At 47.3% G+C, this 26779-nt stretch overlaps 1 protein-coding gene across 1 annotated transcript in view; it reads left to right on the plus strand.

Annotated features, from left to right (window-relative positions):
- The first annotated feature begins 1043 nt into the window (after nucleotides 1-1043).
- The window catches only part of MAL (mal T-cell differentiation protein), a 49753-nt gene continuing 24017 nt past the window's right edge, over nucleotides 1044-26779 (plus strand). The window contains exon 1 of the mRNA XM_015416144.1: nucleotides 1044-1130. Coding sequence (XP_015271630.1) covers nucleotides 1044-1130 — 87 coding nt within the window. The remainder of the gene's footprint in view (nucleotides 1131-26779) is intronic.

Consider the following 26779-nt stretch of genomic DNA (forward strand, 5'->3'; position numbering starts at 1 on the left):
ACATTTAAAACAAATATAACACTGCATAGTGAATGCAAATGATTCTGTCCATGCATCATTAAACACTCTGTCTTCCTCAGAAATTTTTCTCTTCTTGCCTTTATCCATGGCTGGCCTACGGGGGGAGTATATAAAAGAAGCATTCATTAAGATTTCGGAACATCTATATGTGGACTTCAAAAACAAGAATGAAATTGTGCAGAAAATCAAAGACATGCCAATAAAAATGCCCCCAATGCTTCGCGGGGCTTCCTCACACTCCCACTGGCCTTGCAGGTCCACCACCGGACCCTTGATGTCAGGGGATGTGGTATATGCTAATGAGTTATGCTAATGAGTTCCCCTAGCTCTTTTTCTACGAAATGACCCCTGCTGATATGAATGTACTATAACATTACATGCGCATAGCTTACCTGTCATTCCTAACAGTGTTCCTGTTCATGCATCTATAGCTTCAATAAAAGTAAAACCTTCCTGCAAGTGTGTACTTGGTTGCTGCTGTGGGTCCTGACACTATTCTGTGACTATGTCATGGCAGAGTGTTTGAGCAATAAAAATAACATTATTTACTGATCTTGGACACATAATGGAAAGGGATATAGCTCTGGAATTCCAGAGGAGTTGATTTTTAAATGTACAATAAACAAACAAGCCAATAACCAATTACCATAGCATTACTTCACTCACTCCAGGGGTTGTAACTCTATCATCTTAAATTTATAGCTGCTTCACCGGAACCAAAACACTTTTGGATTTTAAATTATGTTTGCTGCACCTGCCTTCTAGGCATGACAACAAGGCACCTACCAGAATGCGAGACAATTACAATCCAGAGCAGTCCAGGGCACAGAAACACAAAAATAGGTATTCCAATTGGTTGGTTACCCTTAAGCTGAGCTCCTGCCCTGAAGGGCGGGCAGTATTAACATAACTGAACAGGTAAGAACTCACCTGCCCAAGAGAACAGAAGGAAGGACCTGGAGCAGAAGGAAGGGTCTGTAGTGTGAGGACTCTCTTGGTGAGTCTGGAAAGAAACCAGCAAGATGTCTTCAGCAACCACGTCTGTCTCCTTACCCAGTGGTCTCAAAGTCCTGTCTTCTTTTCCAGATATTCTTGTTCTCCCTGAATTTGTAAGTATGGCTTTGAAAAACAAGCAAACAAAAAAGGCAGTCCAGTTCTGTAGGTAGAATCTGTCTTCCAAAACACATTCTCTTCTATCAGCTTGTATCTCTTTAATCAAATTTGCTAAAATAAACAGAGAGTAAATCCCTGTAAGATTTTTTTTTCCATTCTAAAATCTAAAAATGAATTGACTAGTAAATACAAAATCTAAATGAGCTGAGCAGGGTTGTTTTTTTCCTGGTACAGATGTGATTTAGGGAGTCTGAACTGTTTTTGAATCTTTTGTCTAGTGACTTTATTTTGTGACCAGAGAAGGGTAAATTGGTTGCCCCTCAAGGTTACTCTGCTGTTAATCCATGCCGGTTTCCCTCAGCGCAGGTGGTGTGGGTCGCATTCAGGCAGCTAATTGTGAAGCTGAACTGGTGGCCTGCGCTAAAACAAATCTTCAAGGTCCACTGAGTGTGCGGCTTACTGTGAAAGCACGGCTTGTTGCTCTGATTCGAAGAACAGGCAGGTGCTTGCTACTTTAACAGCTAATAAAGTCTGGAGTGCAAACTTTTAAAAAAAAGGCTTGGGGAATGTGCAGCTAGGAAAAGAAGGCTGCTGAAACTTGGAAATTGTTAAAGGATGGATAGGATTGCCAACATCTCTTACTGCCTCTGCTCTTGTGCCTTCTACAGCTTGTATCCTCTGGTTACCTAGCAGAGGATGTTCTTCTTATTAGTTTCATTTTCACTACAGACAGCACATCGCCAGTTTAACTTCTGCTAAAAGTGCAGGGAGAGAATGAATACAAAACACGATGAAGAGCTGACACCTCTGCTTCTTGCATAGCCTTGCTTTAGCAGGAGGTTCAAAGTTGAACAGAGTTGTAAGGTGTCTTGCATAGATCTATCACAGACAGAAATTCTATAGGTGATGCTTTCAACAGACCTCATTGTCTATGCCAAGTATGGTTGTCTCTAATGGTTAAACGGAAGGATAGCCTATTTTGCACGAATCTGACCGTGTTTTGAGGTGTTCTTTGATGGCTTGGCTATGGGCTTGCAGAACTTTCAGACGAGCGCCGCAACTGGAGCTGCGGCTGTTTGTGGAATTTCCCCTCCCAGAGAGATTCAAGAGCTCCCTGATGCATCTTATAGGTGCCAAGTTTAAGATGTGTTTATTTTTCCAGACATTTGATCCTTGGTTTGTTTTCACCACTTTTATACTGCATTGTCACTAGTTCTTGCTGCCTTATAGCAGTTTCATTGCATTGCTTTATTTCATTGTTTTATAGTGTTTTGTTCAGTGGCTACATTAGTTTACACTGGTCCCGGTCACACGAGCGAGATAATCCAAGGGGGGGGGGAAGTGAGGCTTTTTGCCCCGGAGCAAAGTGAAGCGCGGTAGATATAAGATGATCCATGTAGCCACACTAGGGATATTTGAATGTGTGTGAGAAATAGGACAGGGCAGTAACCCCCCCCCCACCCCATGTGATCTGTTCATTCTCCACAGGCTGTGATTACAGTCTTGTTCACAAGCCTAAGTGTGCACAGTTTGTATCTCTGTAGGGGCTCTTCTCACAGTCTACTGAGCGTGTACAGGGTGGGGCTTGTTGTCACAATCCTGCTCTGCTCATGTGCATTCGTTATACTGGTATCAATTTTCTGACAAGGGCTTTAGGATTCTGAGACAGTGTTTTTTAGAACTTCCTCAATCATAAGCAAGTACTTTAAAAAACAAAAACAATGGACCATGGTTACAAGTTGAGATTAAAGTCAGTGTGCTTTTTCTAGAGAACTTGGGTCTGCATTCTTGATCTAGCAGCCCCTGCCATAGCCTTGGTTCCTGTCTGTCAGCTATGTTGCTATGGGGGTTGGGGAGTTCATTCTGTGTCTTGTTAATTGCTATTGCATTCCTATCCCTCTCGTTATGCCTTTGCTGAAACGCTTATCTCTACAGATGTGCAGGAGGAGGTAGTGTTGTCTGGAGAGCGCCTATGTACCGTGAGATACTCCGAGTTCTCAGCTTTAGCCACCTAACGGTTGCCTGACTTATCCCGCGCACGGGAGGGTGCCTAATTGGCCAATGCCATTGGGGGTGTGTCCTCAATCATAAGCAAGTACTTTAAAAAAAAACAAAAAAACAATGGACCATGGTTACAAATTGAGATTAAAGTCAGTGTGGTTGCAATAAAAGTATAACCGTTCCTGAATGCGTGTACTTCATTGTTAGCTGTGGGTTCTGACACTGTCACAACTTGGCAATTCAGTACCACAAACAAGAAAAACACCCGAGTCATAAACATTTAGGCCCCCAGGTCCTGTGACAAAACTTTTCAGGTGGAACAGTGGATGGGAAAACTTCTTTGCAACAGAGCTGCCCAGTCGTGTGAGTGCAACATTTGTGATGTCTTGGACCGTCAGATCAAAGTTTTGGAAACTGTCAAGGTTCCGAACTCTCAGACAAGAAGTTTGCTGAAGGGTACTGAGTGGAGGAGAGTTAGTTGTATGTCCGCCATGCTCACTTAGTTTCTGAGATTTGACAAATCAGGCTTGCCTGGGTTATCCAGGTCAGGGCCAAGCAGCGGGGTTTTTTTAACTCTAGAAAGCCAGTGTGGTAGATTATTAGACTAAGAGTTGAGAGACCTGAGTTTTAAGCTCATGGTGTGACCTTGGATCAATTACACATTCTCAGCCTCCCCAACCTGATAGGGTTAATGTGATGATAAAATGGAGGAAAGGTGAATGATGCAAGCTGCTATGGTTCCCCATTAGGGTGAAAGTCAGGGTTTAAATGATAATCAATGACAGGGCTATTTTTGGGCCGGAACGCACAGGAACGGAGTTCCGGCTGGCTCCCAAGTTGGCCACGCCCAGCAGGAACTCATTAGCATAATAGGCCACACCCAACAGCAGGAACTCATTAGGATTGGCTACATTAGGGGTGTGTGGCCTAACATGCAAAGGAGTTCCTGCTACAAAAAAAGGCCCTGGGTTTTGACAACAAACAAGGTAAACAGAATAAGAAGCAAAAGGTGGGTGTGGCTGGATGACCATACTTCTGGTAACGCGGGGGTGTGGCCTAATATGCTAATGAGCTATTGTGTTGGGGTGTGGCTGGATATGCTAATGAGTTTCTGTTGTTGGGTGTGGCCTATTATGCTAATGAGTTCCTGCTGGGCTTTTTCTACAAAAAAAGCCCTGATCAATGATAAATAATAATAATAGATGTTCCAAAGAAGGGTTAAAGAAATTTATTACCAGTGCTGTCTCTTGGGGGAGGCTCAAAAATATGAACGGAAGCCTGACTGTGGCCACTTTTTAAGCAGTACTTTTACTCCTGGTTCCACCACCTTTCCTAGTTCGTCTTCCTTTATGAGGAAGTCAAACTACCCAGTTACGTTGCCATCTTATTTGATGGATGGAAGCTCTGTGCCCTCAATAGCTGTGTGACATGCAAAACCCAAACTTTTTCTGTCTTGGAGATGCCGTGATCAGGGAATTTCACTTGTTAGCAGCTGCTTAAAGGCACAGTCTGTGACCATAACAAGGTGGCAGTCCCAATCCCCAGTAGTCAAATACTGCACGATAAAAGGAGGGTAGAATGTCACATAGCCTCTAGCAATAGCCTCAGGTTGCAAACCTGCTACCAAAATCAATCTTCTTGGGTTGTACTTGCTTCTTCTTTATCTCTATTATGTGTTGGAAAATGGGAAATACAAATGGTTATGATACATTTCTGGTGGTTGGAGAAATAAACCAGTGGACTTCTCAGGAATCCTGTAAGTCTGTCTTCATAGCTGATTGTTTTATGGACTGATTGTTTTATGGTATAGTCCCAACATACACAGGGAAAGGGAAACCTACCTAAAAACAAGCTTTTGGATTTCTTGGGAATGATTGGGCTGCTGTGAGACTGAGACTTTCTGCTTCGCATGGTTAATATTGGACAAGAGGTTTAAATTCCATTTCTTAATTTATAACAAATATGCATTGACCTATGTTTTGGGTACCCAATTGCATTGCATAACATGACATTAATTTATACAGCTAACTTCCACACCTGTGTTCATAACCACAAAGAGAATACCATATGCTTTGACTAGTGTAACTGATCCCTTGGTAAATCTCAGTCCTACCTTTATTGCTATTGAAAGGCCATCTGGTCTTTTTCAGCATGCAAGCAACACAAAGAAGGAAGTGGCTGTTGTGTAGTGGGTTAGCCACATGGAAGAATTGCTGAGGCACGCATGATACACTGCACACTTACTAGTACACAACACGCACACGCACCAATGGCCAACTGACCGCTTATATACAGTCTGGGGAACCTCCCATTGGCCCATTCAAACCTCCTGCCAATGTCCCATTGGTTCCCCTAGTGGCAGGGTGCAGGAGCCTGGTCCCATTGTTCTCCGGACTCAAGCTCTGCTGTATCACGGGCGCCCAGTGGCGGTCCACGGACATAACATCCCTCCCCCCATGGTCTGGACCCCCCTTATGTCTGATAGTCTTTGAGGTGAGCCGGTGGCCGTCATTCCTGTGATGAGCGTCTTGGTGCCGCCGCTGGCTCGGGCGCGTCCCGGACCCCCACGGCTTCTCATCGAAGTGGGCCAGTTGCGGGTTGGCAACGAGCAGAGCCTTGACCCCTTTGAACGCCACAGCCTCCCGTGGCCCCCACTGCCATGGGGTCTGTTTATCGAGGAGATGGTGGAGGGGCTCCGCTACTGCCGCCTTGTGGGGGAGAAACGCGTGGTAGAAGTTCAGGAGCCCTAAGAACACCTGGAGCTCCTGCTTCGATTTGGGCACCGGTGCCTCCACGATGGCTTTCACCTTGTCGCGGGCGGGGTGGAGGCCGGACGCGTCGACTGGGAATGCCAGGAAGTCCACCGATGGCACCCCCAGCAAGCACTTCTCCCTCTTGACCTTTAGCCCAGTGTCGTGGAACCGGCGGAGGATGGCGCGAAGTCGGTCCGCGAATTCAGGTGGCGAGGCGGCGGCGATCAAAACATCGTCGAAGAATGGGGTGACTCTGGGAATCTCTTTGAGAAGAGAGTCCATTAAACACTGGAACAGTCCCGGAGCTACACTCACTCCGAATTGCAGCTGCTTGACCTTAAACGCCCCCTGATGCGTCACTATCGTTTGTGCCTCCACCGTGGCCTCATCTACCGGCAGCTGCTGATACGCCTGGGCCAGATCCAATTTCCCCAAAATTTTGGCACCCGCGAGGGTTGCTAACACGTGGCTGACGACTGGGACCGGATAAGGGTGGTCCTGTAGGGCCCGGTTAATCATGCATTTATAGTCCGCACAGATGTGGACGAACCCATTGGGCTTGATGATGGTTATGATGGGCGTTTCCCATTTCGCGTTCGTCACCGGTTCCAAGATTCCCTGGGCGACCAATTTATCTAACTCTGCATCTATCTTCGGCTTGACCGACAGGGGCATATTCCGATAGCGCAGTCTTACGACGACGGTTACGATGGGTGTTTCCCATTTCACGTTCGTCACCGGTTCCAAGATTCCCTGGGTGACCAATTTATCTAACTCTGCATCTATCTTCGGCTTGACCGATAGGGGCACATTCTGATAGCACAGTCTTATGGGAGCTACTTTGGGGTCGAGCTGTAGCGAAACAGGAGGGCCCGTATATTTACCCAGGGCCCCATCAAAAACGGAGGGAAATTCTTGGCACACAGCCTGGAAATAATTCAGGGCGCACATCTGGATTCCCCCAATCGTGATGCCCAGGGCTTCGAACTAGGCTCGGCCCAGTAAGCTGACCAGGTCCCCTTTCACCACTATTAAGTCCAGGTAGCCCTTGAACCCCTTATATTGTACCCAGAAACTACCGACTCCCTTAATGGGCACACTATTTCTCTGAAAGTCCATGAGAGTCAGCGGGGACGGGCGTAAGCGGGGCCCCCCCTTAGGACACAGTCTTTTAAAGGTGGTCTCCGAGATGATGGAGCCCGTGGAGCCCGAATCAAGCTCCATCGTAGAGGGGGACCCTTCAATCTGCACCTGGACCTGTATTCTGGGGACCGAGGGTTGGCCTGGGAGGCACAGTACCTGATCGGCAATGTGGTAGAGGTCCTCGGAGTGTCCGGCATCTTCAAAATGAGTAGACGCTTGTCTCTGCTGGGGTGGCTGCGCCTTGTTTGCCTTAGAGCGGCACATGTGATCGATGTGGCCGGTCTGCCCGCAGTTTCGGCAGATCGCATCGCGGAACCGGCATGACTTCCTCTCGTGCTTCTTTCCGCAGCTCACGCAGTCGGCAGCTGCGGCACGGGGTTTTTCTTGCCCTTGAGAGCGACGTTTGGGCCCTGCGTATGCTCGGTGGACCTCTTGCTCCTCAGGGTCGTCTGGCTCGACCTGCAGGGCTGCAGTCGTGGCGGGGTGCGACTGCTCCCAGGTGATGGCGGTGGATAAGGCAGAGGCGAGGGTGACGGTCTCCACTGTGATGATCCGCACTTGAGCTTCTCCTCCCTTACGATGTGGCCAGTCTGCCCGCAATTTCGGCAGATCGCGTCGCGGAAACGGCATGACTTCCTCTCATGCTTCTCTCCACAGCTCGCGCAGTTGGCAGCTGCGGTGCAGGGTTTTTCTTGCCCTTGAGAGTGACGCTTGGGCCCTGCGTATGCTCGGTGGACCTCTTGCTCCTTAGGGTCGTCTGGCTCGACCTGCAGGGCCGCGGTCGTGGCGGGGTGCGACCGCTCCCAGGCGATGGATAAGGCAGAGGCGAGGGTGACGATCTCCGCTGCGATGATCCGCCACTTGAGCTTCTCCTCCCTTAGTCCCACGACGAAATGGTCCCGGAGGGCCTCGTCTAAGTTTGCCCCGAACTTACAGTCTGCGGCCAGATGGCGGAGCTCCGCGAGGAAATCCGCGACTGTCTCCCGGGCGTGCTGGCTCCGGTTGTAGAACGCCAGCCGACAGGTCATCTCTGATGGCTTCGGAGCATAGTGGTCTTGCACCGCCTTGACTATCTGGTCAAAGGAGCAGGCGTCGAGGTCCGTTGGGGACAGCAAGCGTTCGGCTAGGGACACGACGGTGGTTCCGCAGGAGGCGAGGAGGAAGCCTCTCTTTTGTGCGTCGTCCGTCACCTCGTAGAAGGCAAGCACGGACTTTATGCCTCGTACCCATGCACTCCAATCTTGTGGGCGAGCTGTGTCGAAGGGCAGCAGCAGGCCTGGTGCGGACACCATTGCCATCGTCCCCGTCGGGGCTGGCGGTGCAGAATCGGCTTCTCCTGCTGTCTCGCTCATCGGTCCGCTTTGGTCACCGCTCGGCGGCCCGGCTGGCTTAGCGGCTGAATCCCATTGTGTCGAAGGGCAGCAGCAGGGCTGGTGCGGACACCATTGCCATCATCCCCGTCGGGGCTGGCTGTGCAGAATCGGCTTCTCCTGCTGTCTCGCTCATCGGTCCGCGGTGGAGCAGCGTGCTTTGGTCACCGCTCAACGGCCCGGCTGGCTTAGCGGCTGAATCCCATCCTCGTCGCCACTGTTGTGTAGTGGGTTAGCTGCATGGAAGAATTGGTGAGCCACGCATGATACACTGCACATTTTACTAGAAAACACGCACACGCACCAACGGCCAACCGGCCGCTTATATACAGTCTGGGGAACCTCCCATTGGCCCATTCAAACCTCCCGCCAATGTCCCATTGGTTCCCCTAGTGGCAGGGTGCAGGAGCCTGGTCCCATTGTTCTCCGGACTCAAGCTCCACTGTATCACGGGCGCCCAGTGGCGGTCCGCGGACATAACAGTGGCTATGGTTCTTTTTGCTTCTCCCCACTGCAAATGCTAGCATGTGTGCACAGGACATTACTTTGCCAATGGATTGGAGGGTGAAAATAGCCTGTCTCTTTAACAAAGAGGTCGATTTCACATAACCATTCTCCATTGTTCCCAGTTCCAAGTAAAGCGACACAGGAATGGAGGTTTCACACAGTGAATTTCAATCTGTTAATAAGGAATCTCTCCGATTTCACATAACCATTATTCATTGTTCCCAGCTCCAAGTAAAACCACACAGGGATGGAGGTTTCACACAGTGAATTTTATTCTGTTAATAAGGCATCTCTGAAGCCATCTGGGCACCCCCCTCCCCGGCGGCCCTTTTTTGCCATGTGATCTTCCTCAAACATTTTTGTAGCACTGAAGTGCTATATTGATCTAGTGCTATAGCGCTCAACATAAAACGTTTTTAAAAGTTTGAGGAAGATCATGCAGCGAAAAAGGGCAGGAAAAAAGCATGGCACTATTGAAAGCATTGCAGACATTTTAAACAGCACACTACAGCAATTCAGATGCACAAGGAAGAGGTGAAAACAGAAGAAAGCAGTTTACCTCAATAACAGCTCAACCACGCTTTGCTAACCAGACACAAACGCCTTTTGGGAAGAGGTCCACATCTCTCTGCTTCCATCTGCTTCCCTTTCCCCCTCCACCACCGCTGATGGGGTATTTTTGCAACTTTTTAAAATTATCACTACTTGGGATATTCTTTTTACATTAAGGTGCCATTTCTGGGAGTTCTTTTGCCCTTAGCAGAAGGTTGGCAGCTCTGTTACCACCCTTAACAATGTTTCAGGGCTATACCAGAAAACAGATAAATATATGAAACTAACTTCAAGATCCTGACTGAGAACAAACCCTTGTTAAGAACTGTGTCCATGCTACCATAACCTTTAGCTGTTTTAGGGAATTGTGAATGTTATACCCACACCACCTGCTGGTCTGTACAAAACCATTTTATGGATGTTCACAGAATATCATTAGATGTCATTAGAGAGATCAGTTACTACCCAAAGATGCCCTTAGACACATGTTGCGTAGGCCTGGAAGGGGGGGGGGAATGTCCTGTCTCTTTAACAGAACCTTAGTACATGGCAGCTGAAGTTTTTTATGACATGAAGGTAAATACCATCATGTGGTGAATAATATCCCATTAAGGCCCCTTTCAGACAGCCTTTGTAATCCGTTTTAGTAGCTGGTTGCTAATGGATTTTTTGATGACATTTTAGACATAGCCATTTTAGTAACCGGCTGCTAATGGATTTTATTTACCTTTTCATACAAACCTGCTTGCATCCAGTTAGTAAAGTGTGGTTGAGCCATTGTTGAGAGAAACTACTTTCTTCTGTTTTCACATCTTCGTTGCATTTCTGAATTGCTGTGATGTGCTGTTTAAAATGTCCGTAACGCTTCCTACAATGCTGCTTTCCCCCCACATCCTTTTTCGCAGTGTGATCTTCCTCAAACTTTTTTTGAATGTTCTAAGTTGAGCGCTATAGCGCTAAACCAACATAGCACTTCAGTGCTACAGCGGTACCGTTGAGATGCCTTGGCACCACTATATTGGTCTAGCGCTATAGCACTCAACTTAGAACGTTAAAAGAAAAAAGTTTGAGGAAGACTGTGCCGAGGGGCGGCGGGAAAGACTCACTGTTCGAATAACCAGAGCACTTCAGAGATGGCTCATTAATCAAAGGAAATTCGCTGTATGAAACTCCCGTCCCTGTACCACTTTACTTGGAACCAGGCCAACAACGGATAAGGTCCGGTTTAGAATGGTAATGGGAAAGGGGCTATGGAAACCCACAGCTTCCCTTCTACACTTTTCTGAACTTGCTTTTGGTACAATCTTCCAGAAAAGATTGTAACAAATTAGGTTTTGGGAGAAATGACAGTGGAGCCAGGGAAAACAAGGAAGGTTGGCAGAAATTCAATGACATTCTGTGGAAGGCAGAATTTAAATCCATTGCAGTGAGGGTAGGGAAGAAGAGTACTGTGCGAGAGCAACCCATGTTTCTCAGCTGTTCAAAATGTACTGATCAGTGCCACATGAGGCTGGTTTAACTTCCAGGTGAAGCTATTACTTTTGCATGCTTTCTTAATTTTGAGAACCACTGCCTGACCTTTTAAAGATCTTGGGAGCAACAGGGGGCTTGGTTTCTGACAGAGGAATCTTTCTGTATAAAGTGAATGGAAACCGGAGATAGCTGGCTGTGTTGTAATCAAAGGGCCACACGGTGCCATAAAAGCCAATTTAACTTTCTCTGCAATGGTAGCAGTTGTGCAAAAATACAGCTAATAAGCTTCAAATGTTCTGAGAACAAACTAGTCTGTGGAATTCAAGGAACTGCATAATGCCCAATCCCAGAGCCCAGTTTGGTAAACGAGGGGAACAGCAAAGGGATGGCCAAGCTGCATAGTTGTCGGAACAGCCCAATGTTTCCAGCACACCCAGCCTGTTTTCCTCCATTAAACAAACTGATAGCACAACAGAGGCCTCTGATGGAGATAGCAAGAACTAAAGCTGGCGCAGGTGGTGCCCACCCAATGAAAGATTAGGGAATGGGTGCAAAGCCTGACAGCCAAAACCAACTTCCCACCCAGCTGATACAATAGCAGAGAATCTGATAGTGAGCAAAGATTAAGCAGAGGGTGGTGGCAAAAGAGGGAGAGAAACCAGTGGCTCCAGAGCTAAGAGCTGGAGGGGGAGGAGAGGATTAATGGCCCATTTGATCTTCACTGTGCAGCAGCTGCTAGAAACCTGTTAAACCAGGCTGCCTGCTGCAGAATGAAGACTCCAGCACCCTTCTGCAACTTGGGAATATGAACCATAAAGTCGTTGCTTGCCATCTTGTGGAGAGGTGTGGTCAAGGTATGCTCCTAACCCACCCAGCTCCATTGCACTCCCTCCTCCTGGGAACTCTGTCCTCCTCCTGTCTGGAATCTGTGCTCCCTCCCCCTAAAACCATCCATGGACTGCCCCCTGAGTTATGGAACCGCAAACATAGCCTTTGGTCTGGGGTCTTGATGCTGGCTCTCAAGCATCTGAAGGGCAGAAACTGTGATGGAGAACTGGTGGGTGGGAGACTGATTCTGAGACCTTTTATAGCTCCTGCCTTTCTGCTCAACAAACAGCACTCCAGGCAGCACACCAAACAAGATCCAACAATAAAAGCCCCAAACTCTTCAAGCCGTCATGAAATGCTTCCCTTTCTCCCCTCTCCCACCTTTGTATTAATTCTACAAGGCAAACGTAGGCTCAGGTTCATCAGAGTTCATCAGAGGAGGAGCCAGGTGAATTGAAGGGAGAGACAGAAACACTGTCAGAGGCAGGTGAGGGGGCCTAGCATTTCCCTCAGAGCCCGAACCTAGTTCCCAAGGCCACACCCCATGAACCTGCAGCTGAGACCTTGCTCCTGTGAGATCTGGCCCCTCCAGTTCCTGAAGCTGTGTGCCAAGAGCCTGCAGTCAAGACCTCACCCAGTTTGGTGTAGTGGTTAAGTGTGCGGACTCTAATCTGAGAGAACCAGGTTTGATTCCCCACTCCTCCACTTGCACCTACTGATGTGATCTTTGGTCAGTCATAAGCTCTGGCACAGCTGTCCTTGAAAAAGAGCAGTGTGTGTCACAGTTCTCTCAGCCCCACCCACCTCACAGGGTGTCTGTTGTGGGGTGGGGAAGGGAAAGGAGTTTGAAAGCCGCTCTGAGACTCCAAGTGAAGGGTGGGGTATAAATCCAATCTCCTCCTCCTCCTCCTCCTCACCCCCAGGAGACATTCCAGATCCAATGACAACCATCCCTCAGCTGGACTAGTCCAGATCCGGGACCACCAGCTCTCCTGGCTCAGCTACCACTCAGCAGGAGCGGTAGAGATACCTTGCATCATGCAAGACAGGCAGGTGCATGCCATGGCTACCAAACCAGCTGCTGCTTGAGCCCTGGCGGGGGTGGGCATGCATGGGAGTTGCCAAGCTGGCTGGCTGCTACTTGAGTTCTGGAGGGAGCACATGGCCATTGTGGAGCTGCCTACCAGAGAGCTGGAGGAGGTGCATGCATGTGGTGGTAGGAGTCTGCCTGCCTGTTCTTCCTCTTCTTTCCCCCTCCATTGGGGGTAGGGTGGGGCCATAAATTGCCAGGGCCTCCTGCAGCCCGGGGCAGCTGCCCTGGCTATCCAATGGCTCAGACTGATATCTGACTCGTAACTTGAAGTTCTACCCTATTTCCCCCCCATTTGTGTGAGCCAGTTGTGCTTAGGATGAATGAACGAGCTGATAGTATGAATGGGCTGATTTGGTTTGTACACCCAATGCAGTTGGGAAGAAAGTTTCAACCTGCCCATTTCATGGAAAAACTGGAATGTTCTGCTAAATTTTTTTTCAAGGACAGCTGGCCAAATGCTGCTTGCATTTGCATATGGTTGGGATCCACACCCTGAAACAGATTTTTTTTAAACAGTAAAAAATGCTGTAAGAAGCTTGAATCTATATTGAAACCTTATGCTACTGTGGAAGAAATATGATAAATATTCAGAGTGTGGAAGGAGCTTTAGCTGTGTTCAAAACCACAAAAAGATTCCACAGGGAAGAAAGGAAGAATGGGCAATGGGAAGTACTTCTTCACCCAAAGAGTGATTCACCGAAAGAGTGATTAACACTTGGAATTCACTGCCACATGAGGTGGTGGCGGCTACAAGCATGGACGGCTTCAAGAGGGAATTAGACAAGCATATGGAGCAGAAGTCCATCAGTGGCTATTAGACCCAAGGTATAGATAGGAACTCTCAGTTTGGAGCAAGTGATGCTCTGTCTTCTTTGTGCTTGGGGGGGGTCAACAGTGGGAGGGCTTCTAATGTCCTGGCCCCACTGGTGGACTTCCTGATGGCACCTGATATTTTCTGGCCACCGTGTGACACAGAGTGTTGGACTGGATGGGCCTTTGGCCTGATCCAACATTGGCGTCTCTTATATTCTTATATATTCTTATAAACAGCCGGTTTTCCTGTACCCTCCTGATAACATCTGCACTCTAGCCAAGGTGGGGCCAGTGCACAGACTGCCTCTCTTAAGGGGCTTTTAAAAATGGCTTTGACCCTTTCCATTAAAAAAAAAAAAGAGACATGGTGTTTGGTATATTTCTGTTTTTTGTTTTTAATCTCTTCACTGTTTTGATTAAATTTTTAACAGGTACAAGGTGTCACCTGAACTGGAGCTAGAGAGGGGGAAATTGACTTGTTACAGGATCTCCAGCCAGATAGGTTTTATTCCTGAATTCCCAAGAGGAAGAGTAACAGAGACTAACCAATTCAAACTAAATATTTATTTACTAGCACTCAGACACACAGCTAGAAGTAGATCAAAACTGCAAACCCTTTAAAATCACAACTACAACTACATGAGTAAAACCCCAGAATAAAAACCACCCTCTCCCTCCCAATAAACACAGATACACATTGAAAAGTATGTAGACGGAGAGTGATTGCAGCTAAGCATACCTTTATTTAGTCAGGAACAAAGACACTTGGCTGGCTCGCAGGCCGGCTTATATTCCTTCAGAAAACCCGCCACCAAAAACACCACCGCCACCAAACACAGCAAACACACACCCCACTCCCGATAGGCTATTTACAGTAACCGAGAGACCTATTGGCCTCCCGGCTGTGGACCTAGCCCTTTCATTGGGCTTGGCTAGGATCCTACTGACCCATTGTCTTTTGGCATGAAGCTAGTGGTGTTTGTGCCTAAGCCAGTCCGGGCATGTCCGGATATGCCAGGCTGGATACACTACACACATAAACCTGAGAAGGGGGAGGGGAAGAGGGGCAGAGGTTCTGAAGGGTGATACTACCTGATCCCAGGGCTGTGAGAAGCGGAGAATCACAGTGAGTCTGTGCAGAAGTCCAACGAGGAGACATAGGAGCCTGCAAAGCTGTTTGCGGTGATATCCAGGCAGTTGATGGAGCCCGGCACATGCTTCACTAACCCGGGCTAGTCCTTTTATGGGGAAAACTTCCAGAGCTTGGAATAGGACCCACCCTTCCCAGGGTCAGGATGGGTCCAAGAAATAAAGTTTGAATTTGACTGGGCAGTTTGAAGGTAACTGCTGCCCAAATCTGGTGGGAGGGTTAGGAAGTAACATTTGCAATGAACTGGATGTGAAAACTTGATAGTCATCCTGATGTTAGGCCGCTTTGATGTGTCAGAGGTGATACTTAAGCATTGATGAAATACCTCTTGAAGCAGGGATATGATTGTCTTACGCATGCCTTGGAGCTGAGGGGTATGTCAGTGCTTTATGCATCCCTGGGAGGGATGTGCTCTGGGCATGGTAGGCCACATGAGCTCTCTGAAACGTATCCCAGAGATCTCCCATTGCACTTTAGGCTTTCAAGGGGGTGCCCTTCAAAACAACTAAGAGAGGTAAAATTGGGGTGTCTCAACCGAGGAGGGGACAGAGGCCTTACAAAGGGGTAACTTAAAGCAGCGCTGGCTAAGTTGTTCAGGTAGAGGGCTCAACCCTCCCTGGTCAAGCTATCTGGGGACAGGGTTTTGTAACCTGAGAAAGGGTTGCCAGTCTCCAGGTGGGGCCTGGAGATCTCCTGATATTATAATTGTTCTTCCGGCTACAGAGATCAGTTCCCCTCGAGAAGATGACTGCTTTGAAGGGCAGACTCTATGGCATTTTGCTCTGCTGAGGTCCCTCCCCTCTCCAAAACCCACCCTCCCTAGGCTCCACCCCCCAAATCTCCAGGTATTTCCCAGTCTGGATCTGGCATAAGAACAAAAAGAAGCCAATGTTGGATCAGGCCAATGGCCCATCCAGTCCAACACTTGATGCAGGCAAGGAGACAACACAAGGAGACAACACAAGGAGGCAAGGAGGCAACACAAGGCAGGATTCTTCTGTCCTACCCAATGGTATCCCGGGTCAGAATGGGAAGTGGGAGAAAGTGCTTTAGGCTGGTCCTGCATTGAGCAGGGAATTGGATTAGGTGGCCTGTATGGCCCCTTCCAACTCTATGATTCTATAAAACACTAGGTACTTCCTCCTTTTGAATGAGGGAAAGGCAGGACTAGGCCCTGAGAACACCTAAAAAGTGGGCAAGACCAAAGACTACGAGTATTAGCCTCTTTAGGGGCAAAGGCTGCCCCAGGAATAGAGTCCTCCTCGGGAGTAAAGGGCTACTGAAGTATAGACCCAGAGAGTGGAGGTGGAATGGATGTTGCAGGAGGGAAGTTAATAGAAAAGCCAGGGCGGAGGAAGGGAGGGATGAGAGCCAGTTGGGCAGGAAGCCAAAGAGCTGGCAAGGAGTGAGGCTTTGGAGAATGGAAGGGACTAGGGCCTGCCCTGGACTAGGAAAGTAGCATATTCCTTCCTGACCAGAAAAGTAGCAGGTTACTTTCTTGGGACCTATCTACTTCAGTGTCTAACGATATAATAAATGTACAATGGCTAGAGGCAGCAGGGAAGGAAGGAATTTTTGGAGCGGGACCAGAGCCTTGACAGAGACAGCTGGAGGCAGTAAGGGACAGATGGAGCTCCAGAGTCCTGGCTGTAATCAGGCATGTGAACCTGAGACTCTGTTATTGCAAAAAGTGAGCAATAAGCCACAGCTTTAATGTTCCTCTTGGTGTCTGCCTTTTATTGGAGAGAGCAGAAAATAACAGAATGCCCCCATGGGGAAGCCGCTCAGGGTCTGGCCACATGGGCTTGACACCATCCCTGCTCTACTTTCTCCTCTTCGCTTCTCCTTCCACTCTCTTTGTTTCCCTTTCTCTGAATAGGGGTCTAGTCTGCCCAACAACAGACTACAGTCTTCCTAATGGTACAAGCTTCTAAACATCAGCATTGAAATTAACTATAGTTAATACAGGGCTTTTTTTGTAGAAAAAGCCCAGCAGGAACTCATTAGCATAGTAGGCCACACCCCTGACAGCACAGCACATTAGCATATTAGGCCACACCCCCATGCCACCAGAAGTGTGGTCATCCAGCCACGCCCACCTTTTGCTTCTTATTCTATTTACCTTGTTTGTTGTCAAAACCCAGGGCTATTTTTGTAGCAGGAACTCCTTTGCATGTTAGGCCACACACACCTACTGTAGCCAATCCTAATGAGTTCCTGCTGTTGGGTGTGGCCTATTATGCTAATGAGTTCCTGCTGGGCGTGGCCAACTCAGGAGCCAGCCGGAACTCCGTTCCTGTGCGTTCCTGCCCAAAAATAGCCCTGGTTAATCAAAAGCAATACTGGGCTTCCCTGATCATGATATCACTGCCCTTCTTTGCCCCTACCAGCCTTCTGTAATTGCTGGGTAGAGCCCGGACCCGCCTGGACATGTTGTGGTCCCTACAAAGTGATAAATGGTGGCTGTTGTTTTGGATGACATTTAATCAGTGAGACATGTGAGGTGTTGTGATGTTTATTGGAAAGTAGTAGCTGGTGAATAGCGGCAGGGGAGCTTGCTCACGTACTCAAGTTCTGACTTGGGAGCAGGGTTGCTCGGCATGGCCTGGCAACCCACGGGAGACCAGGCAGTAGGGTTGTCATCCTCCATGTGGGGCCTGGAGACCTCCCGCTTTTACAACTGATCTCCAGCTGACAGTGATCAGCTCCCCTGGAGAAAATGGCTGCTTTCAAGGGCATGGCATCGTACCATGCTGTGGCCCCTCACCTCCCCAAACTCTCCTGGATCCACCCCCAAAGTTTCCAACCCAGACCTGGCAACCCTACCAGGTAGGGTTGCTAGCTGTCAGGTCCCAGCAGGGGTCCCCCCAATTTTGGGGGCTTTGATCCACCACTGGCCAGCTGGTCAATCAGGGAAATCCCAACCCCAAACAGGGACGTTGTCACGCGACGTCCCTGATGCAATCATGTCACTTTCAGGTGATATCATCGAACTGGGGATGTTGCACAGTGACCCTCTGGTTTTTGGACAAACTCAGTGGTTTGGAAGGCAAAACCCTCCATAGAGTTTTGCCCCAAAACTAGAGCATCACGCACGGTATCTCCACCAGCCCTGGAAGTCCCCCCAAACACCCCACTGTGAAGGTGAGGGGACCTGGCAACCCTAAGACCAGGGGATGGGGATTTGGGGAACACTGCTCTATGGGAAACCATAGGGTTTCCATTAATTCCTAGAGAGGATTGATGTCACTTCCAGGTCCCTTGGAAGTGACATCACGATGCCAGCCTGGTGACCTTTTTAAAAAATCCACTGCTACTCAAAGTCATAGCAGGAAACAGGAGCTGAGGGTGGGAAAGGGAAGCTAGGCACAGGGTATCCCCCACCCCCATCAGGGGCTTGACAAACTTACTGGGGGGGGATTGTGTCCTTTGAGTAACATTGCAGCCCACTTGTGCGAGCGTTCTCCCAATAGTGGAACAAGAACCTTAAGCTGTTTCTTATAAGGCTCAGTCAGTGCAAGAGGCTGGATTAGAAGATAGGTCTGGAGAGTACTAGGACTGGTTTAAGTAAATGTTAATGGTACTGATAAAATATTGCTACTGTATTGCTTGACAAGGGTCCATTTTCCCCCAGGAAGGAAATATAAAACCTGTACTCCCTGGGGCTGCGGTATCTTTCTTGATGGAGCAGTGGGCTAGGTTTTGTTGTAATACAAACAAGCATGATCTTGAAGGTGTTACTAGGATTTTCTTGAAATTATATCAAAAAACAAAAATCTGGTACCTGGGTAGGATCTGGAAGCAGCTCCAGGGTACCTGTTCTCCTATTGTACATTCTTACTGGTCCTCTGCTAAAACGTGACCACCATCACCACGTGATATCAGGCCTCCACAACTCTTAACACAGTCCAAACTAGGGCAGCCAGGCCTCCTGCTATAGTGGGAGGCCTCCTCATGATAGCCCCAGATCCCTGTTGCCACTCTATGGAGCAGCAGAGGAAAAAAATAATCCACAAATCACCACTGCATTGACAGCTTGACATCGTTTCCAGGGCAAGCACAAATGCTACATCACACCATTGATGCAACTCTCTAGATAAAATGGTAGAGTTTCCTATGAATCCTAGAGTACTATGTCAATGGTGAGGCATCACCCTCCAATGTCCTCACCTCCCAGTATCCCAGTGAATGCCACCCGTCAGCTGCCAACCCTAATTCAGATTATAACTGTGCTACAATTGCGAATAAGGACATACAACCTGTTTCCCTAATAGGAAATTGAACTAAGCTACGGCTGGACACTCATGCAAACAGATGTCACCTCCTTTCTTGTGCACACATCTTTCTTGCGTGCCTGGATAAGAATATGGGCTCACTGGGATGAAAAACATATGTGCAGATCCATTCCACCATGCTGGTTGTGGAGTCTGCCTGCTCCAGCAGCCTTGTCAGTATAGCAACTGAACAGTGGCCTTTCCTGTGGACGCTCCTCATTGCAGCGATGGTCGCCCAAAAAGCTGTGCTGTCAGCCAGTTGCAGGGGCTCTGAGCCTAGGTCTGGACTAATGATATTGCTGTTGCCAGCTACAGCTGCACCTGAAAAAAAAATGTGCTACAGCCATTTGAAGTCTGTTTGCCAACCTCAAGTTGGGGCCTGGAGTTCCCCCAGATTTAACTACTGATTTCCAGGCTACAGGGATCAGTTTTCCTGGACAAGCTTAGGAGCGCAGACTGGTATACCATACTTTGTAGGAGAAGTGGATGCCCTAGAGTGATATCATATCACTGCCGATATCCCTCCCATACCCAAGCTCAAAGCAGCCATTTTCTCTAGGTGAACTGATCTCTGTTGCCTAGAGATCAGTTGTAATCCCAGAATCCCAGGAGACTTCCATCTGCCACCTGGAGGTTGACAACCTTACCTACAGCCCCCAAATCCCCAGGAATTTCCCAAGATGGGGTTAACAACTCTAATTTGAAGTCTGGGCCCAAAAGCCTGCCATCCCATGCCGTCGATGGAGGCTGGGGCGGAAGTGGTGGTGGGGAAGGAGAGAACGTCGACAGGCCATCCTAATCTTGGTAGGCACCGTTGCTAATGCCTCCGGGCTCCAATCATGTACAAATCAGCAAAAAAAGCAGGCACATGAAACTTTGAAGATACATGGTGTCCCTGCTGTGTAAGCAAAATGTATCTATATAAACTCAGGGCACAGCAACAACATACAATGAATACAAAAAGATTGCTGCGAAAGTTCACTGAAATATACAAAAGATGTTCAGTAGAAAATTCAACTTTTCATGATGTTATTTAATTCTTGTTTCCAACAGGTGCCAACAAGATGCACAGCACAGGAACAGGACGAACACTTCTCGAGTGTATCTGCGTTCGTTTCGAGATATATTCTTTATCAAACTTCACTTTTCAATGATCTTCACACAGTTTAAATCACCACAAGGGTATCCATACATTCAAATTGGCTCACAAGGCTCCTATACACAAAAGTTCTTTCCCATCGACAACAAGTAAAAAAACACCCAAAGGTTGACAACCTCCAGGTGGCACCTGGAGATCTCCCGCTATTACAATTGATCTCCAAATGACCAAGATCAGTTCCCTTGGAGAAAATGGCTGCTTTGGAGAGTGGACTCTGTGGCCTTTTATCCTACTGAGGTCCCTTTCTTCCCAGGCTCTGACTCCCAAATCTCCAGCTGTTTCCCAGCCCAAATCTGACAACCCTTGCCAGCTCCACGTTGAGAAATACCTGGAGATTTGGGGGAGGGCAGGGTTTGGGGAGGGAGGGACTTCAATGGTGTATAATGCCACAGAGTTCACCTTCCAAAGCAGCCATTTTCTCTAGGTGAACTGATCTCTGTTGCCTGGAGATCAGTTGTAATCCCAGGAGATCTCCAGGTCCCACCTGGAGGTTAGATTGTCTGGAGTGACTGTTTCCTATGATATTATCTTTATTATTATATTGATAGGAAGTTTGATAAAGAATATATCTCGAAACGAACGCAGATACACTCGAGAAGTGTTCGTCCTGTTCCTGTGCTGTGCATCTTGTTGGCACCTGTTGGAAACAAGAATTAAATAACATCATGAAAAGTTGAATTTTCTACTGAACATCTTTTGTATATTTCAGTGAACTTTCGCAGCAATCTTTTTGTATTCAGTGTAAGCAAAATGGCCTGGGAGGGAAGCAATTTTTATTTCCAAAAGGGGGGGGGGACAAACCCATGTTGTCAAGCCCATTCCAGCTGAGCAGAGGGGAATCAGTTCATTCATCATTACTTTTAATACTATCTTCACTGACGCTCACACTTCATACGATGCTTCATACTTGGCTTGCACAGCATGAGGCTACCTTCTGATAACTGGCATGAAGCCGAAGGCTTTTCTCCTCCTGTCCTCCCATGGAGACAACCGGTACTTGTTAGTGATTAATTCCTTAAATGATTTGAGCTCCGGTAGATTTTTCTATAGTCGTTTTAGAAGAATGAGCTGTAGTTCAAAAATATCCAGCAACTATACTGTAGGAGGGCAGAAAAGAGATCGAAAGAAAGTTGTACACTGGCACCCTGTGTGCATTTATGTGCCTGTAGTGGCTCAAGTGGTTAAGACGCTAAGCTGCAGGCTGTGGAAGGTCAGTAGTTCAGCAGTTCGAGACCCGAGTGTGCCGCATGATGGAGTGAGCTCCCATCTCTAGTTCCAGCTCCTGCCAACCTAGCAGTTCGAAAGCAAGAGATTGCAAGTAGATAAATAGGTACCACTTCGGTGGAAAGGTAACAGAGTTCCGTGCGCCTTGGTGTTTAGCCATGCCGGCCACATGACCACGGAAACGTCTTCGGACAGCGCTGGCTCTTCAGCTTTGAAATGGACATGAGCACCGCAACCCTAGAGTCGGATTCAACTGGCTTTCGAGCAAGGGAACCTTTACCTATACTCAAGTTGCAGTGCATGCACCTTCCATTCTGATATTAAATTTCTAGAGGTTTAGGAGGAGCTAAAACCTAGAAAAGCAGGTGTAAAACAAAACCACAACAGCACTATTTAAGCCATCTCCATTATTTAAGGCACCTCTTCAGGCATTTATCTGGTGATTCACGGAACACACACAGGCTGGCTGTGACCCTGACATAGCACAAAGGGTCCCTGTTGCATGTAGGAGCCGATCTGCTTAAACCTGGACACCCACAGTAGATCACTGTAGATTGTCAGATAAAGGCATAAATGCCAGGGGGAGACAAGCTGTGATGAACCCGCTGCATTCTTGTGTGTTCAGTAGATTTGTGGGCAAATATTTATAAAGGGGTCTGTAACGGGGACCTATTTACTTGGGTATAACAGACTGCCCTGTTAGAATTAAGGTTGACAGGTACACTCCCCCCCCCCAGATATTTGTAGCTTAGGGTATATATGCCAAGTGAATTTAACTCTTCATTCATTAGACCAAGTAGCCTCTAGCTTCACAAAGCTTATTTTAAGGACCTAGGCCCCTTACACATGCACATCCTACTGCATATTTTCAGAGCAGTAAGCCTTTAATCTTGACTTTGGATTCTGTGCCCGCCTTATGCAGCATTCTTTTTCTTCTGGTGCATGTATTCTGCAGCTACAATAAAGCGCGTGCACGCGCACACACACACTTTTTTCTAAATCGGGGTAGAACATCACTTGTGATGGGTGGGGGGTGTTGTCCAAAGTTTTTAAAATTTATACAGTTGCCCTATCACAGCTGAGCAGTAGTGTCCAGCAAGCTCCTTCCATTTAAATCCTCATGGTTCAGATTTTGTGCGTGTATTTTAGTGTTAGTTCACTGAATGAAAGGGAACAGAAAGGAATGCAGGCAAAGGGGGAAAACCTGATGTTCAAATTGACAAGACCTTTTTTGAAACTGATAAGTAGCTGCAAAGCCCCACTTTCCATATTTCCGAGCACTAGGGGGTCTCTGCTGTGTTATCAGCCATTGTGAAAAATGGGAGAGTCACGGTAGAACCCACTGACACTGGCATTGCAAGCTGTGATGGTTGGCAACATGTGTGTGGGTGCGTGTACCTGCACAAAGTTGGCTTGAACTCCACCATGCACAGGGCTGCAATTTGTATGGGGGAGAAGTCCTCTGGTAGAAGCTCTGGAGAGCTTTTTTGGTTTTGGGCCACTACAGTGAAAAAATGGGGGGGGGTAGTTTTGCTGATGTCCTAGTGCAGCTGCATAGTAACTCCAATTTCCTGCCCCTTGCAAATTTGTGTGGTTTTCTCTTTGTGATTCTCTAATTTGATCCTGCACACTGGTCATGATTTTGGCAGTTTTTTAGAGCCTATCTTGTGCATTTTGCACTCTGTCCTCCAAATGGATCGATCCCAAGCAATTCTTAAGTTTGGCAGTTTGCAGAAGATCCATGTGGTTCAGTAACCATTTTAATGTTAGGCTTCCAGAGACTGCCAAAATGGTTCCCTCCCCCAAATTTTGTTCACTAAAGTATGAAAAGGAAAAATACTTTCAAAGCTTTAGGCACCTCATCCCAGCGTCTCTCTCTCTTTACATCTCATGTCAATTTTATTCCACACTGATGATTCCCCCATTATTTTATTTGCATGCAACACTGAAATCCTATTTTTATTTTTATTTTTGCACTGGGGACACTGCCCTTTGCCTCCTTTCCAATTCCCATTTCAAGTCGATACCAGCAGGGAAGTAAACCTCATGCAGCTCCCTTTAAACTCCCCCCGTCATTTAAATTTTTTCATTCAGTGATCCAAGACTAACAATAGTCTCATATCACTAGACTCATGCCGCTTGTCAAAGAAAATTAAAAATTTTAAAAGGAGGAGGAAATGGAACTTGTAAGTACACAGATGAAGGGGGGGAGGATGGTGGAAGGTGCAGAGTGGGTGGAACGACCTTGATGTGGGCGTGGAGTGACCTTTGAGGGGTGGCAAAAGGGCAGGGTGAAATCCGAGGGAATCTGTACACTTTTGAATTATCTTCGGCTTGGAAATGAAATAAAGGGAAAATCTGCACAAAAGCACTCTCAGAAAACTCAGAAAAGCAGCAACCAGAAAGCGAACTGAGCACTGAATGGAGGGAAATCAATGCAGAATGACAAAGAAAACCCGATGGACATGCACCGTGAAAGCAAGGGAAAACAATTGTGCATAATAGGCCAAAAACGTTGCGCCATTTTGGCTGCAGTAGACTAATACAGCTACCCTTCTGAAACAAATTCAACACTACTAAATTCCTGGATATTTTGGGGTGCAGCCTGGGGATGGTAAGGTTTGGGGAGGGGTCATATAGTTGCCAGCCTCCAGGTGGGCCCTGAAGATCTCCTGGCATTACAACTTATCTCCAGACTATACCAGTTCTAGAGAAAATGGCAGCTTTGGAGGGCATCCTCTGTAGCATTATATCCTGCTGAGATCCTTTCCCTCTCTAACTCTGCCCTACCCAGGCTCTACCCCCAAATCCCCTGGAATTTTCCAACCCAGAGTTGGCAATTGTAGGAAGAAAGGGTCCTCGGCAGGTTATAATGCCGTAGAGTCCCTCCTCCAAAGCAGCCATGTTCTCCAGGGAACTGATCTCTGTAGTTGGAATTCCAGCCCCACATGGAGGTTGGAAACCCTAGCTAACTCCCTAGCAAATGAGATCAGGGTTGCCACTTGTTCTTTCTTGTTCCCCTCCTGGGATGGGACTCATTGTCTCCCAGCACTGAAGCAATTTTCCATACAATTAATACTGAAGATCCCAGGGGAGCAGAGGAGATTAAATAAATTGCTCCCATCCGTTTTAGCAGTGCCACCAAATGGACTGCAGTTTATTTTCCCTCCCCTTTTGTTGCATAGATTTCGGGCTGTTCAGCACTTTTAAACCTTATATATACAGGATCATCTAAGCAGAGAATGTGGTACTGGATGCAGCATTCAGTCCATGAAAGTCAGTCTTTTTAAAGTCTTTGCTATATCGGTGTGACATTTCATACACTGAACAGGCTTATCAAGCATCATTCAGTGGGTGGAGCTTTCAACCTAACTCCTTGCTGTTCCCCTGAACTGCAAAACAAACTTATGCAAAAGCCTGTTGAATTCAGCTGCCCTGTGACCTGCAAATGTGCAAATAGTTGCATTGTCACTGTGCACCACCTGCAGCCCCAAGCTTCTTGTGTAACCTTACTGCTGTTGTTGATTTTTGAAGTGCTACAAGATTTGCCACTTTCCCTCAGGCCTACAAAGAGAAAATTTCCATGGTCCTTCTCACCTACTTTGGGTAATTAGAGTGGGGTCTGTATTAATACAGGGCTTTGTACCATTGGTTACAGCAAAGATTTGTCAGACTCCTGGTCAAGAGACTCCCAACAACACTCTCTTTGGCAGTGATCTGTTTATTGAGATATCAGCATGATCCAGGTTAGAATGGTTCTGTGTCAGAACTGAGGTTTTTGGTGGTAACCTCTACAGATATAGACAACTCAAATATGGGTCCCCACCCAGGTTCATCCAGTCGTTTCACTCAGCCGTCCTGCCAAAGCTGTTAGCATCTATGCCCACCTGTAAGTTCCCAGTCCCATTATCTAAGACAGCGAGGCTAGCACAGAGTTTGCTTCAAGGCTGTCTCCGTGGAGAGGCATGTCTTGGGAAGCGTTAGGATAGCTGCTACAATGGTGCTGCTCTCATACTTGCACACACACCCTCCCTCAGGAATTCCCCTTCCCCCCATAACTATGGCAAATGTAGCAGAGTTTGGCAAGATTATACTTTTACCACAGCTGATTGCAAATTGTTAGCATGTGGCTGTCATAATATATTTATTCATTCACAGCTCTCCTTTCTCATTGAAACACAAAGCAGATTATAGAATGAGAAGGCAATGCACTCAAAATAATGTAATTAGGCTTTCCAACATCCAGATAGGCCCTGGAGATCTCCCAGAATTACCATTGAGCTCCAGATGACAGAGATCAGTTCCCCTGAAGAATGTGGCTTCTTTGGAGGCTGGACGCTATGGAATTATACCCCACTGAAGTCCCTCCCCTCCCCAAATCTTGGCTTCCCCAGGCTGAAGCCCCAAATCTCCAAGAATTTCCAACCCAGAGTAGATGACCCTAAGTATAATACATGCAAATAATGCAATAAAAGGAGTGTAATACATGCTACAAAGATGCGAACAAAAATGTGGATTACAAAATTAGGAACAATGCAATACAATAGCATAATACATACAATAAATAATGCAAGAATAAAGAAAGTTGCCTACGTTTTTCAGGCACTAGAAACCTGTTAGAATTTTGTACACTTTATAAAAATGCCATCCTGATCCATTCCATTTTACTACTAAAAAATGCCATCCTGACCAATTCCATTTTGCTACAATCTTATTCTTTTTATAAAAATGCCCTCCTGAACAATTCTGGTTCACACAGTGAAATATACTGGGGTCAGACGCATAGAGTAATTAGCTTATGTTTATTAAGTGGTTTCAGCTCCAAAACTAAGACAAACTTGCAGGGTCAGAGCCCTGCTTATATTCGTACCATACACCACACCCAACACGCACCTAACACCCTACGATAGGCTATTTACAAGGTATTGTTAAGCAATTGGCTACTAGGATCTGGGTCAATCTATTGGTTCATTCTAGGATCCTAGTCTTACGTAAGAACATAAGAGACGCCAATGTTGGATCAGGCCAAAGGCCCATCCAGTCCAACACTCTGTCACACAGTGGCCAAAAATACCAGGTGCCATCAGGAGGTCCACCAGTGGGGCCAGGACATTAGAAGCCCTCCCACTGTTGACCCACCGCCCTAGCACCAAGAAGACAGAGCATCACTTGCCCCAGAGCCCCTATCTATACCTTGTGGCTAATAGCCACTGATGGACCTCTGCTCCATATGCTTATCTAATTCCCTTTTGAAGCCATCCATGCTTGTAGCCGCCACCACTTCCTGTGGCAGTGAATTCCATGT

The sequence above is a fragment of the Gekko japonicus genome, unplaced genomic scaffold (assembly GCF_001447785.1).
Source record: "Gekko japonicus isolate JY-2015 unplaced genomic scaffold, Gekko_japonicus_V1.1 scaffold339, whole genome shotgun sequence".
In the NCBI taxonomy this organism is placed as follows: Eukaryota; Metazoa; Chordata; class Lepidosauria; order Squamata; family Gekkonidae; genus Gekko; species Gekko japonicus.